The 15,557-nt window shown below is 37.6% G+C and overlaps 1 protein-coding gene across 1 annotated transcript; it reads left to right on the top strand.

The window, feature by feature from the left end:
* The first annotated feature begins 3,610 nt into the window (after window positions 1-3,610).
* LOC140157859 (uncharacterized) lies at window positions 3,611-13,912 on the top strand. The gene is made up of 8 exons (XM_072181107.1): window positions 3,611-4,080; window positions 8,224-8,421; window positions 9,254-9,346; window positions 9,964-10,254; window positions 10,887-11,039; window positions 11,941-12,093; window positions 13,608-13,702; window positions 13,859-13,912. The coding sequence occupies exons 1-8, from the start codon at window positions 4,005-4,007 to the stop codon at window positions 13,910-13,912; spliced, it is 1,113 nt and encodes a 370-aa protein (XP_072037208.1). The 5' UTR covers window positions 3,611-4,004.
* The last annotated feature ends 1,645 nt before the right edge of the window (window positions 13,913-15,557 follow it).

The following is a 15,557-nucleotide window of genomic DNA, read 5'->3' as shown; positions in this document are numbered from 1 at the left end:
CAGCAAGAACAAGACTTTTATAAAACGAGATTTACTAAACATTTTGGTCTGAAATATGTTCATTTGTTTCTACGCTCTACAAACACTGATAAATTATGGTTTTGAAAAAGGTGACTTGTCAAAAAGTCAAAAGCATGGATACATTTCTCTTTTGCCGAAAGGAATAAACCGAGACAATTTATTGGAAATTGGAGACCAATATCAATATTGAATGTCTCGTATTGCAAACCGTATTAAAATTGTTTTACCAATTAATATTAAAGGGAGTCTCCGGTAATCATAACATTATGTCTAATATCTTAGAAAAATAAATAATTATCAAGCACGAACCACATGGTTTTATTTAAAACAAATTTGACATACAAACATATTGACCATAAAAAACGAATAAAAACAGTCGGCTCTCAACACGCTATATTCAAAATTGCCGCGCCGAAATTATCTAAGTGCAATTGTCGTCAGCCTTCATTGTATTATTGGGACATTATTGGGACGTCACACAGTGACATCGCCCCGATATCTTCATAGTAGAAATCGCCATGGTAGGTTGAATCCACAGCCACCCATGACCATTTTATTCGGACCTTATGAGATGCATATTATTAGCGAAGTGACCTGACTAAGGCTACTGACATAGACGGGTAATTGATTTCTCGCTCTGTGAGCAAGCTTGTATACGACATTGCGGTCAATGGTTATACTCTCTCCACTTGAGTGAGTGCCGCTATAGCCTCCTCCATACAAGACCAACGCAATATAACATTGAGAGTCTTGGTCAAATTTTGAGTTCAAAGCGCACGGCCAATTTTCAAAGCGCACGCTAACGACTATAATATCTGTTCAACACGTATTTTCAAGTGTATGAGACCACATCTGGTTTCTTGAGAAAAATTCATTTACGGGAGATATTCATCATTTTCTAACTCAGTATCCGAAGATTTTCGTCTGATATCAAAATCGTGCATAGCAATTCACGTGTATCGATCCCGTGTATTCATTTTAATGTCACTGCTGCACCAAATAATTATTAGCCAGGCGATGTCGGTGTGCGTCATTGCACTCGAAACTTTCGGCGCCCGGGAATTTTGAATATCGCGTGTTGAGAGACGGATGTTTTTATTCGTTTTTATGGTCACTATGAGTTTGTTTTAAATAAAACCACGTGATTCGTACTTGATAATTATTTTCTTACATAAAATTATTATAAGGCATATGTTGTAATTGCCGGACACTTCCTTTAATGAAAATCAAACTGGTTTTTGTGGCAGACAGATATATTGGAGAAAATATTCGTCTGATATATGATTTATTTAGCTATATTGAAATCGCCAATATTTCAGGTATGATGTTATTAATTGATTATTAAAAAGCTTTTGATACGGCATCTCACAATTTTATCAGAAAGACAATTAACTTCTTTAATTTTGGTAAAGATGTTATCAAATGCATTTGGTTTAATATATTTTATAATAAGATCAATTCATCCGTAACTTTAATGGACACATTATATAATTCGTTTAACATTTCTGCCGGGTGGCGGCAGGGGATCCTATGTCCTCATATATCTTTGTTTTGTGCGTTGAAAGCTTTTTGGTTCGATGATCTGATGTATTGAGTCAATTAAAGGCATTGTAATAAATTATATGTCTTTTAAGCTCTCCAAATATACCGATGACACACCCTTAATTCTCGATGGAACTTTTGAATCATTAGAACATGCGATGAAAATATTGAATTGAAAATCAATTTAAAAATACCTCTGCAATTTGGATAGGCTCAAATAAACACAAGCGAGAGTCAATATGCACACATTTGAAACTAATATCTCTGGTGCAATTATAAAATTATCATAAAAACAAACAAACAAAAAACAACAAAAACAAAACGAAAGCAAAACCAAACAAACAAACAAAAAATACAGAACCCTCATTGCTCTCACTTTTTCTTCCATTTTAGAAAAGTCAATCAAATGTGAAGAAACCTTGAATCGTTAGCTTTTATAAACCGAAAAAAATATTTCAATCGGCTCATAAAGATATCCTCTTTTTTATGCTGGTTTCATACTACCCTGCCGCTTGCCGCTGAGCGGCGTGGCGCACGCGCATTGCAGACAAACGGACACAATAAAGGCTTGTCATTGGTTGAAACGCCCTGCCGCTTGCCGCAGCGGCAAGCGGAAGGAAAGTATGCTGGAGGCTTAAGAAATGTATCAGTTTTCACTCTGTTCACGGAGGAGGTTTGGCTACTTCAAAGATTGAAAAGGAGTAGACGTACCATGCATGCATGTGAAACATTCCTCAATGATAACTTCATAAGATAATAATATCAGGGAATGGGCTTTACCGGTGGACTTATGGGTTATGGATTTTGTTAAGTGTCATTAATTTATGGGCAAAATGGACGTGGGATGGGACTTCTTTTGCCATACTTGCAATTATTTTTTTCTTGGTTATTTATGCCTTGTTGTTTTATCATGTTTCTTACTTTGTTGTTTCTTACTTTATTTTTATTTATAGCATAAGTCATTTCTCTTTTTGGGATAAACGGTAGCCATGAAAAGGGCTGTTTGGTTTGTCTTCGGCTTTTCAGAAGTGAGTTTACTGTGCTGCGCTGCCCACTATATGGTTGCCTTCTTGACAGGTTTTAGCCCTGGGCCTAATTGCACCAAATACGTTGCGTTCAATCCTTGTGCACCGGATACTTGCGAATGCAGCAGTATTTCGGTTACCGAAGATCTTGTAGGATATATTATGGTACTCGCTCACAGACCAATAGTTAGCTTTAATAAACCAAAACAATTATTTCAGTCGCCTCACAAATTTCGAAGATATGTCCTTTTTAAGAAATGTACTCATTTTTCACTCTGTCCACGGATGAGGTTGGGCTTACATTAAAGATTAAAATGAAACGCATGGTTAATGCCATGGAAAAATAATAGCATAATGTTTTGGAACGCATTCAGTATGAGCGAGGATAACCAGCCAGCTTCCCAGATTTTCCCAACCGTGTTACTGATGCATTCGCAAGCATCCGGCGCACAAGGATGGTACGCAACTCAACTGATACGATGAAGACCAGGGCTGAAACCTGTATTCGTCAAGGAGGCAACCCGATAGAGGGCAGAGCAGCACAGTAAACTCACTTCAGAAGAACCAAAGACAAACCAACTTTTCAGGGCTACCGTTTATCCCAAGAAGAGAAGTGGCTTATGTTGTACATAAAAAGTAAGATACATAATAAAACAAAAGGGCATAAATAACCAAGAAAACAAAAGTAATTGCAAGTATGGCAAGAGAAGTCCCATCCCACATCCATTTTGCCGAAAAGTTAATGATACTAAACAAAATCCATAGCCCATAAGCCCACCGGTAAAGCACATCCCAAAATAACTTATTTTGAGAAACGTTTGATATTCATGTATGGTATGTGGAATCCTTTAAAAGAGCATATCTTCAAAAGTTGTGAGCCGATTGAAATATTTTTCCGGTTTATTAAAGCTAATTAACTTACCAAAAACATATTTGATTAACTTTCCAGAAATAGGAGAAAAAGAAGGATCATCTGTTTTCCTCTGGGACACCCTGTATTTGCGGTAAACATTAACTTAGATTATTGTCAAAAATCTATATTTAAGCTTTTTTGGGACACCCGATCTTAAAATTTACATTAACAGTGTGGTTAACACACTACATCCTGCAGGTAATATTTCAACCACTCTGGTATCGATATAGCCCGAACAGGTAACTTAAAATTGATAGTCTCTTAGTTATAAAGGATAGTGCAGAGGCTTACATCGTCACTTGTGACCCAGATCCAGCACCGTCCAAATGTGTATGGTATAAATGGTGGAATAATCGCAGGAATAAGTTATCTAACTCACTAAAACATCTGTAATACTAGCAGATGCGAGCATCTGTCTCATCTAAGAATCCTCATCCCCGGAGTTACTGAGCTGAAGATATAAAGTACATTCATATGCCTACTTTGGAAGATAAGTCTTGAAAATGAAGAATTTGAAACCAATTGGCATCGTGATTTTAGCGATTGTGGCTTCATCGAGCTCACAAAGCGGGTCACAAAGTAAGCTCTTCATATTCTTGTAATTATTTAAAGTTGCGAGTGACTTTTTTTTGTAATTGACGTAATAGTTATGATTATCATAATCATAGCAGTAGTAAGGTTAATACATGAGTATCATTTGTTGAGAGTGAAGTTGGGAGTACGCATTTATTAACCTATTTCATACACGAGAAAAAAATCCCGTGATTTTTGGTATTTTCATAACAAAATTGACGCAAAATATGTTGAAAAATGAAAGCAAATATAAGTGCATCCACTCGCAAATAAAATGAACGCGTCCGAAAGCACTACGCGGAATGTGCGCCCGTGTAATTGTACAACATTTATGCACGGCTAGTAATTTACTAATGTTTGCTCTGATTGGTTCTCACTATCTAGGAGTCGATGAATTTAGTACAAACAATATTCGAATTTAAAAAATATGATGGGGTGATATAATATTCTCTTTCCGAAGACCTCGTGGAAAAATTATTTTGAGTTATAGCTTTATATTTCCATTATTGTGTCGTTCTTTCCACACTTCTTTGTGTTGTTTGAGCTTCTGCTCTATGTTTCGTACTTCTAATACGTGCAAGTAACACGTAGGCCTATAGGTCAATAATATTAAAGTGATTATAGGTAAAACCTGCACGAATGCACGTACTTCCATTTCCTCCCATTATTGAAGCAATGTCCATAAGAATTGATTTTTATTTTTTTCCACAAAATTTTATTTTTCACTGTCCCCTCTCAATTTTGAGCCGAACAAATGAAGTTATGAAATTAATTCCAGCGCCTATAAACCCAAAGTGTGTATCTGTATGCCTATATGTCGGTCGTGACTGAGGGTGATCGGCTCGATACACTCTAAGAAATAAAGGTTCTAAAAATGTTCCAAAGTTGTTCTCTAAAGAAACCAAAAATGGTTCAAAATCCATCGAAAATAGCCCCAAAAATGTGATACAGAACCGTTTTCGGTTCTTTAGAGAACCTTAAAGAGTTCTCTAAAATTAAACAACCCTTTTTAGAGGTTCAAGAGGGAGGGTTCTTATGAGAGGACAGAAAGGTTCTATCTAGACCCTTTATTTCTTAGAGGGTATGTGTTATGAACACGCCATGTCAGTGCTATGAACATCGCGGACACGTCCGATTAATATCGATCAGGGTCTGATTTTGACACTGTACGTACAAGGCGTATGTGATGGTTAACACATCAAACTGATCGACCTCAGTCACGGTCAACGGAGTGACACGCATTGGCGACATAGGCGCTGGAATTAAAGAGTAATTTTCTTTGTTTTACCTCCTTTGTTCGGCTCAAAATTAAAAAAGGGGGAATTTCTTTAGAGTGAAAACTAACATTTTGTGGAAAAGAAATACAATACTATTTCTTATGGAGTATTACATGGATTTAAAGAACTGTGCATTGGATTGCAATAGATCTTATATCTTAAAATGAATAATCAATATTGATGACTTAATATTATTGGATTGCATGCCCATATAGTGGCAATTATTTTAAACTGTTTCGATTTGGTAGTTCACAGCATCTTGCGATTGGTAGTGAGCTTTGGCAAAAAATGCATTGATCATTTCACAGCGAGTGTGTAAAAGAATTCAAATATCACAAATATGCTTTTGTAGGTCCTGTGGTTCTTGAGTTATGTTGTAAAGAGGGCTGAAACAACAACACTTTTGAAAAAACGTACTTAACTCATTAACAACAATAAATCAAACACGTTTTCAAAGTATACCCTTAACATATTTTTGTTTATTTCTAAAGCGGAAAGCATAATGTAGGTTACAGGAAATTATATTTCTCAGCTTCCTGTACCTGTATATGAACCTCCGCGTGACAGTCAGTAGTTTTGGTTGTTAATGTTGAAATGATCATTTTTTTATATTAAAGGGATTACCAGAGGGATTCTGTACGAAATTTGTCTTACATGCACGACAATAACGCACAGTGGCGTAACTAGGGAAGGGCGGGTCGCGAGTGGGGGGGGCAACGTGCCACGGGCGCCACCCTTAGGGGGGCGCCAAATTGATCAATTCAGCATAAATTCTGCGCCCTTCCAAGCGATGAAAGTCAAAATTAGTTAGTGGTAGGCCTTATTCGTGATTGATAATTATTTTTCTTACATATAAGGCATAGTGTTGTGATTGCTGGAGACTTCCTTTAAAACCTATAATTATAAGCATGCTGTCCTGTAAGGCTGTATGAATAGGAAAAAAAACAGAAACGAAGAGCAAGGAAAACAAATGCCACTCCCAGCAAATCAATTGTACAATGGCATTTAGACATTGGGTCGAGAAATAAGATATTTTTACCCTGTATAAGATACTTATCCCGTGCCCCGAAACAAAGGCTACTTGGTAAACATACAAAAGTAGAACCGAAATTAACGAACATATTTTCCATCCTGTCTAAATGTGTGCGGAATTGTATTTAGGTTGGCACAAGGTGTCCCATAAAAGGTTACATGTTGAAAATGAATCGCATTTTCTGATGGTATAACAAAACAATATCATTTTTTTCATATATTATTTGTTCATCCTTCTTGTAACTGTTTGCTAAGTTTCATTTCCGTATCTTAAAAGCAACTTAACTTATGAGTGCAAGATGACATGGATGTCAAGAGTGGCTAACCATCAAAATATCGCACAACGAAAGTTGAACACAAGCACACTTTTGGACTTTTGTTTTGAGATTTTATCTTGATTGATTTTCACTATTGAAATTATCGCAAAAAAGAAACATATTGAAAAATTAAATATTGTTCACTGAAAATAAATCAGTGATAAAGAGCTTCTTGACTCTTGGTGGTAACAAATAAAGGAAGATAGTCATAAGAGAAGAACATCTTTTTGGTGAAAGCAGTTCTGCACGCTGTATCTCCTGTTATCAACATAGTGAAATGAATAACAATCATTTGCATTTAGGCATTGCTTGGATTTTGTTGACTTGAAATCGCTGCTGTTTGTTTTAAAATTTCTGACTGAACTCTTGAAATAAAACTAAACAAATTTTATTCTTTGTTTATCGGAATAAAATACTGCATCTACCATGCTATGGCTGGGCCTGCTCAAGTACCCCGCCAAATGTGACGGCCAGTATAATGAACCTCGTGTTGCAATATGTGACGTGTCATGTCAAAAGGAGACACTTTTGGGCAGGATCGTAAATGGAGAAATAGCCAAATATCTGCTGGTGGGTGATTTTTTCACAATTTGGGTTTGTTGCTAATTTGTGATGTTATTAATGTTAAAAATATTGTCTGATAGTTTCAGACCGGAATGTAACTGGCATCTTGTATTTTTTGAGACATTTTTCAAGTTAATTCCCACTCTCAACATTGTCAATAATATTTTTAAAGGCCGATATCTCAATTTCCAATTTTATAATACCATAACTTCCGAACTCAATATCTTTGCTTAGGAATGTCCAAATTCATTTGGGAAAACGGCGTTGTGGAGCAAAATGTCTCGATATTTAAGATATGTAAAAACATCAAAATTCATAACCTGCCCAAAAGTGTCTCCTTTTGACATGACACGTCACATATGTCACGTAAAGAGCTTGGTCAGGAATGCCTGGAATGCAGGCTAAGTACGTAGGGTGTGAACTTGACATTCACAGGGGTACTAGTAGAGGGTGCATATTTATATTTGTTAACATTAACTTAGATTATTTTCAAAAATCTACGTGTAACCTTTTTCGGATACTCGGTATAATTCGCGATTTTAACCCTAACGCTAAATGTGGTTTTTGGCTATCGGAACGAAAAAGGAGAGAAGATGAACAAAATTTTGACTTGGCACACCCGGGATTCGAACCTTGGACCCCTCGGGTGCCACGCACAAGATCACCGACTTGTAGCTACGGGGGTTTGGCTGGCCCGGCCAGCGATACCCTGGGTATATATGACTTAGGCTGATTGTGTCATGCCCGACACGTACAATGCACTGCATGCGCAGTGGTTTCCTTTTTAAGATTTTGCAAGATTTTTACGAATTATGATGATCAATTTAGAATCACGACAAGAAAGAAGAATGTGCTATTGTTGTATTTGTCCGAACTTTTCAAGTGTGTGACTTACTTCTAAAGTGAGAAAACGAGTATTTTGTGGAAAACTGGGATAATACATTTTGTGTTTATTACAGCTACTGAATGTCAGAGACAAGTCAGCGAAGCAGGACCTCCGATTCCTGGAAAATACATTCCACAATGTACGGACACTGGTGAATTCGAGCAAATACAATGTCATGGAAGTACTGGATTCTGTTGGTGTGTCAATGATAATGGAGAGGAGTTGGTTGGCACAAGACGTGGACCGGGAGAGGGGAAACCATTATGCGAGCGTAAGTACTTTGGAGAGGCGAGGCTTTAGTTATCCGAAGGTGCGGTGTATGACATGTTTGATGGAACTTAATCAAAAATAATGGGCAAAGGGCTATAAAGTGTTTTTCCAGACAATGTGAAACTTGTCTTAGTGTTAGAGAGTGTGACGAAGGAGTTAAGGTACCTCACTGTCGTGCACTCACTTCTGGCGCATGTATGAAGTCCTGGCGTTGTTCGACTTATACGGTATTGACCTAAAAAGAGGATGAATTTTTAAATTAAAATTCGTAACATCGATACTATCATGAAAGACAGAGATAAAGGTCGGTATGCACAAAAGAGTTAGACCGGGTCTAAAGTTAGACTGGGTCTAAGTGGAATTTTGTTCCATCAAGAATGGTGCTTTATTATTATTTTCCTCCAATAGTAGCTTGCAAATTCAAAAGATAATGCAAAGTTTAAAGGAATCTGCAAAGGAAAATGTCCTTTCTCCTGAGACTAACTTCCACTTAAGTTCGCGTCTGAAATTCTGACAACTAAACAGAAAATGCCGTACTGCGCAGTTCGGTAACCAATCATGGCGAGCCTTTGCCCTGACGTCAGACACGATTTAGTCTTTTTTATCTCTGTCATTCATTATATAAATTCCGCCCCCCTCACTTTCCATATGTACATTTATAATGAACCATGACAGTACTCCGTCTTTTGGAGGGATGTTGATTTAAAAATCGTCGTTCCCGTGTACCGTACATTTGGTCAGCTTCTGTGATTCACATAGACTATGCCATAGTTGATAAATAAAATACGTCAATACTGTGCTCAGATGAATAAAATTTGTGTTTTCTTTTCTAGAATGTGATGAGGTCACGTGTCGAATGAATTGTGAGTATGGTTACAAACAGGACACGAGTGGATGCAATATATGCGAATGCAACACAAAAACCGGTAATTAAGACTTACTTAATTCGGACATTTTAACCCATATACTTACTCATTTACTCATAGTCTCATAACCTCATGAATTATACGTGATGCAAGAGACCCAATAATATTGAATTGATAATGTCCCAGAACGCAAACGCGATGCGCTGTTTTCTAATATTGGACTTCCGTGCTTGGTATGATACTAACTATGTACAATAATGACTTACAATTTACGCACACACAACTACCGTATATTTTGTATATACATACAAAATGTTTAGCCTACGTTTTTCACAATACCCAATTCAAAAGCTCATCAGTGAACCATTGAAGTTCATTATAAAGCAAGTAAACGTAAAAAACTGACTGAGGTCCGGGGCTCAAGTCCTGGCACAGTGCAAGTTCGGCCAGGTTTTAGGAAACACGCTGGACCTGTCTAGTGTCATACATGTACGTCAGTGATAAAAAAAAGAGAGCTGAAAATGCGTACCGGTGAGTAGAGTATTTGTATTTGGACTTGTACAGATAGTAGTAATAATAGTATAATAATATTTTATAAAGTATTTTATAATTATCTGATAACTCCAATTTCAGTGTTCATTAATATGTTAACTTTCTTCTTCTTTATCTTTATCTAGAAATTAGGGACGGACAATGTCCACAAATCAACGAGGATGCAGTAGGTACATGCGTCGAGTCATGCGCACATGATGGACTATGCCCAAACAACCAGAAGTGTTGCTCCAACGGTTGTGGCCACGTGTGTATGGATATTGTCAAATCTGGATACTGTCCCGCGGCAATGTCAATCGGCAGTGGATTTGGCGCGTGTGCAAACTTGTGTGTGAATGATTCTACGTGTCAGGTTGGCACGCATAAATGTTGTAAAAATGCATGTGGTGGTACTGCGTGTGTTGAACCCGCAACAGGTTAGCAAGCCAAATTATTATTAAAATAGAGGTTTCTTGGTACAAATCCAAAAATGTGGGTTGATGTTACGTACCTCAATGACAGTTACGTGTTAAGACTTAGCACTCTCTCAAATTGACTGGCCAATTCCTGCACATCGTCGGCTACTTCCGGATGGAGCTGGTAAAGATGGCGCTGTTAGGACTTGGTCGGAAATATGCGGAATAAAGTAGTTCCCCTCGTCTCTGTTGAGTGTCTTGCCCCCCCCTCTTTCTTATCCAGATGGCTTCTTTTATTAAAATACCAGATGGCTTCTTTTATTAAAATTCAATCACAATATGCTTTGACTCAATGCCAAAGGTTATAAAGCACTGGGACCCAGCACTGGGTGCAAGAGGTCTCCGGTTCAATTACCGGTGGATGCAAAAGTCAAAAACTTATTGTCCACTCACTCAATTACTGCATTTAAATTGAGGGACAGGTGCAGTGAATGACAAAGATCTCACAGCCAGTTCAGTTCAGGATAAAGTCTGGCTGTCTAATGTGCATCCTACTCTGGGCATCATTGGATAACAGTATCTAGCATTTACTTGATTCTGTGATTAAATCCTTCGCTGAATAATTATTATCCAACTCCAACATTGTATTTCAGAAAAGCGTGGAACATGTCCTACAGGAGCATTGCCAGAAGGCACATTAGGGTTGTGTGCTGACTTATGTGCTGGAGATGATGATTGTCCTGCCTTACAGAAATGCTGCTCTAATGGATGCGGTCATGTCTGTGTTACACCGATCGATTTACTAGGTAAGTCACCAAAAAATGCCCATGAGCAGTGATACATTTGTTCGGCATAGATGCGTATTTTGCGGGTCGCAGTACCGAATCACCGAGTTAATCGCGCAGAGCGTACACGCACGCATGGATGGCGAATTGTTGGCACCCTTGCAGCGCAACCGTAAAAAACATTGACTTCACTACCGAACTTGAGGTGAACCAAAGAATAGACAGCATTAAATTTTGCTCGTGGACGCGGCCTAAACGTCGTCAATTTGACGTGATTCGTGTTCAAGAGTGCCGATTGGCTAGCTACAACGGTTGAATCGGCGTCATATTATGTCCAATGTCCATGTATCGCGTCCACGTGGAAAAACCCAATGCTGTCTTATGTCGTATTATTGGTAATTGAAACGTTTCACTCTTCGAACAACTATCAAAGCTGATTCTGTTTTTTTTAAAAAACATTTGATGATAGAAAACATTTATTTTGACATAATAAACGACAAATAGAACCCAGCATTCAGATCCTTTTACCATTGTTGCTACTAGTAATAGGCTACTCCAAAGTCCCCAAAAGCATTGCAATCAACACACTTTCGTGGTCTCGGGTATAGGGTGTACACATATCACGGAGACAAATATAAAGCCCGAGAAAAAGGTCAACGTTGGATTTTGTGTTTATTGTGACACCCTGTATGCCATAGTTGCAGTTGTCAAACCAAACTTACAGAATTATATCAGTGAAAAATTAAAATGAATTTGGAAGAACACACTAACATGACTAAAAAGGTAATCATATTATAGATATTTTGCTTTCCTTTGTTTACATTTCCTCTGCGTTGACATGGTTGATTAAGGCTTGGTACATGTTGTATGTAATCATGGTGATGTGAGGTATTGCTATTATATTATTTCTATTAAACAACAGAAGTCCATCCCGGATCATGTCCCGTGGCTCAACCTGGGCCTGGTATTTGTGCCAATCTCTGTACTAATGACGCAGAATGTGGGGACACGGAAAAATGTTGCGCGCAAAATGGGTGCAACGGGTACTCATGTGTCGTAGCAATTGACGTTCCAGGTACTTAAACATTTTTGTGGGATAATTTAAAGTCAAAGCTGTTTGGGAAAAAATTGTGAATGTTTCTGGGCTTCCCGCTTCTGTGAGATCGCTCTTATCATACCTTTGTCACCATGACAGTATATCAAAGTCGCTAAATACCGTGTAAAATACTAAAATTCATGGTTTGGATAGGCCAATGTTAAAAATCTGATTTTGGTTAATATTTTTAATTGAAATTTTAAATTGCTTAAGGGAAGGGGTATGAACGTTTGGACAGTATTTATTGTGGGACATTAGAGCACATCAGACAAATCGAATTGCATTCTGAATACGAAGAATGGCCTTCTGATATCAAATAATTTTGATTTTTTGAAATTTGCAATGTAATATACATTTTATGGCAAATCATTAAAAATTGATATTTTTGATATTTAACAGTACTCGAAGTAAACTTTATAAATCTGATGATTTCTACCTAAAGTGTATGTAGGTGGGATGAAAAGCCGACGATCAATTGAAAATTTTGACCTTTCCTATTGAAGATATGGATTTTTTTCCCCAAAACACCAAAAAAAATTAGGTCTTTTGGGGAAAAAATCCATATCTACAACATGAAAGGTCAAAATTTTCAATTGATCGTCTGCTTTTCCTCCCAGCTACATACACTTTAAAACTATATCATTAAATTTATAAAATTTACTTCGAGGACTGTTATATCTCAAAATGTGAAAATATAAATTTTAATAATTTGTCATAAAATTTGTATTATATCGTGAATTTCATAAAATGAAAATTATTTGATATCAGAAAGACCTTCTTCGTATTCAGAATGCAATTCGATAGGTCTGATGTGCTCTCATGTCCCACAAAAAATGCTGTCGAAACGCTCAAAACGCTCATTCCATTTCCCTTAAGATTAGCAACTATTTTAAACTGTCGCGATTTGGTAGTTCACAGCATCTTGCGAATGGTAGTGAGCTTTGGCAAAAATTGCATGGATCATTTCATAGCGAACGTGTAGAAGAGTTCAAATATCACGGATGTACTTTTTTTTAGGTCCTGTGGTTCTTGATTTATGCTGTAAAGAGGGCTGAAACAGCAGCACTTTTGTTTCCATTAACAACAATAAATCAAGCAAGTTTTCAATGTACATGATTTTGATCAAAAAATGGCGCAACAAGTGGCATAAAGTATATGATTTGTACAATGAACTATTGCAATGCATCAAAGTGTTATTTTTCAATAATATATTGATTAAGATAGTGAAAATCCATGTTTTGGCTGCTTCGACCAACCGTCACCGCCGCGTGTACCCTTAAGGTAGGCGAGATACTCAATGCACTAAAATGCGAGATACCAATTCACCAATGCACCAGTGACTTTCTCATTAATGATTATAATAATCACGGTTCACTCGCGGAGAGCAAATGAGTCCAAAAACCCAAGATTTCAAATGACGAATATCATGTTCAAACATGAGTTCAAACAAATAAGATAAGGTAACTGCCATTTTAATATTTTATTACGTTTAGTGAAATGTCCGGATGTGATGTGTATTCGATGGTGTCCGTACGGATTTAAGAAGGATGACAATGGTTGTAATACGTGTAACTGCACAGAAAAACAGGTAATTAAAGTTCGCGCGAACATAATTATGAACACCTTCAACCTGTCAAAGTTTAGGTGTGTCAGAATGGAGCATGTCCTAACCGGGTAAGCCATGCCAAAAACTAAAAGGAAGTTGCAAGTAGAAGTTTGTCTTTTGTACTGCCTGCGTTATCAGCGAGTAATTCCTCCTAATGCTTCCAATGCGGCTGATCGACCGCTTGGATTCTGAGGTGGAAGCAAGGCATATGAAACCAGGAAGTGGCACTAAACTAGGATGTGATCTATCATACATGCATTCTAGGGCCCTCACGTGACGGCGCTCTGCATCTCTCATGTGCCTTATCGTCACCTCAAGAGACCCGGTTTTCCTGTATGGATAAAAACCTACCGTTTACAAGGCTTATGCGCATTTATATCTTACCTTATTACTTTAAACTTAAATTTAATACCACATCTCTCTCTAACCGGGCGCCTTATTGTTAATTTTGCACCTTCAAACATACAAACCATCTTAAAAGTTAGGTCTTTATAGAAACTTTCTTTCTCGAAGGCACCATGTCAACAATGCCTAGAAAAGTTGCTTTAGTGCCTTGTAAAAGTACGTAATTTTCACCATTTTCTGCTATTACTTTTCACCGATCAGCAACAGATACATCGGCCTTCCTTTTACGCGCTATTAACCAATCAAGGATCGTAGGGAATTTGATTGACAGTGATGTCAAACGCGATAAAGTCTTTTTTATTTCTGTCTTTCATTACATTTGCGCGATACATAGTGTACTTGCTCCGCAATATATCTTGTTTTCATCACTTTACATTTCAGTAATCCATGAAGGTGTATGTGCGGTGGACAACTATGATTCAGCAACCTGCGTTGATAGTTGTCATGATGATGGTGATTGTAAATCCACTCAGAAATGCTGCTCCAATGGATGTGGACATGAATGTATGGATCCCTATCATCCGGGTAGGTTGGCCATGCCGATTTTCCTCAAACACCATGCGATTTTCTCATAAGCCCGTCAAATTTGTGTGCGGAGACGAGAGCAAGCGGGTTTGGATAGGACAGGATAGGGATAAAGTTTAGTTCTGTAATAAGAAATGGTTATTGATGAGACAGAATGCAATCACCCTCTTACCTAGGTAACAAAACACAAGTGAGATATGGCAAACTATTTTTGTGTAAAATGTTGCTGCAAGTGGTATATTTTGAGATCAATTTAATCAAAATCGCAACATTTTTCACATTTTGCCCCGACCCCCATTAAACAAAAAAACAAAACGAAAAAACAAAAAACAAAAAACAAAAAGAAAAAAAACCAAAACAAAAACAGTAGTATTTGTTCTATTATTTCCAATGTAATCAGTGCAATAACAATTAGTTTATTTGGAAGTAGAAATATTCTAACCTGCCTACTTACTTATTTTGCAAAGGTCCTGAAGCATGTCCAATCAACACTTTTCCTGAAGGCGAACTAGGAACCTGTGAACTGCTGTGCAATCCTAATACATGCAAGAGCCCACCAGAGGAATTTTGTTGTTACAATGGATGTGGGTTTGCTTGCAAAACACCTGTTACGGGTAGGTGTCTTTGTCTGTCTGCACATGTTGTTTGTTTGTTTGTTTGTTTGTTTACAACTTTTCTTGAAAGCAAATCTGTTCACATGGTCTAGTAAACTATTAAGTACCCATTCATATGACAGCTATTTCCATAGCATTTCTGAATATCAAAATAAGCTGTGTTCACATTGTCGGACGTACGCACGGCGTAACTAGGTCGGCGCAAATTGCAAGGAGTAGCGGTAGGTGCTGCTAGGAGTAGTGGCAGTGTGAACGATGGTCAGCGTAAGTTCCGCCAGGCGTACGTCCGACGA

The sequence above is a fragment of the Amphiura filiformis genome, chromosome 7 (genome assembly GCF_039555335.1).
Source record: "Amphiura filiformis chromosome 7, Afil_fr2py, whole genome shotgun sequence".
Classification (NCBI taxonomy): domain Eukaryota; kingdom Metazoa; phylum Echinodermata; class Ophiuroidea; order Amphilepidida; family Amphiuridae; genus Amphiura; species Amphiura filiformis.
Note: the sequence above shows the minus strand (reverse complement) of the source record. Positions and strands in the feature narration are given on the sequence as shown.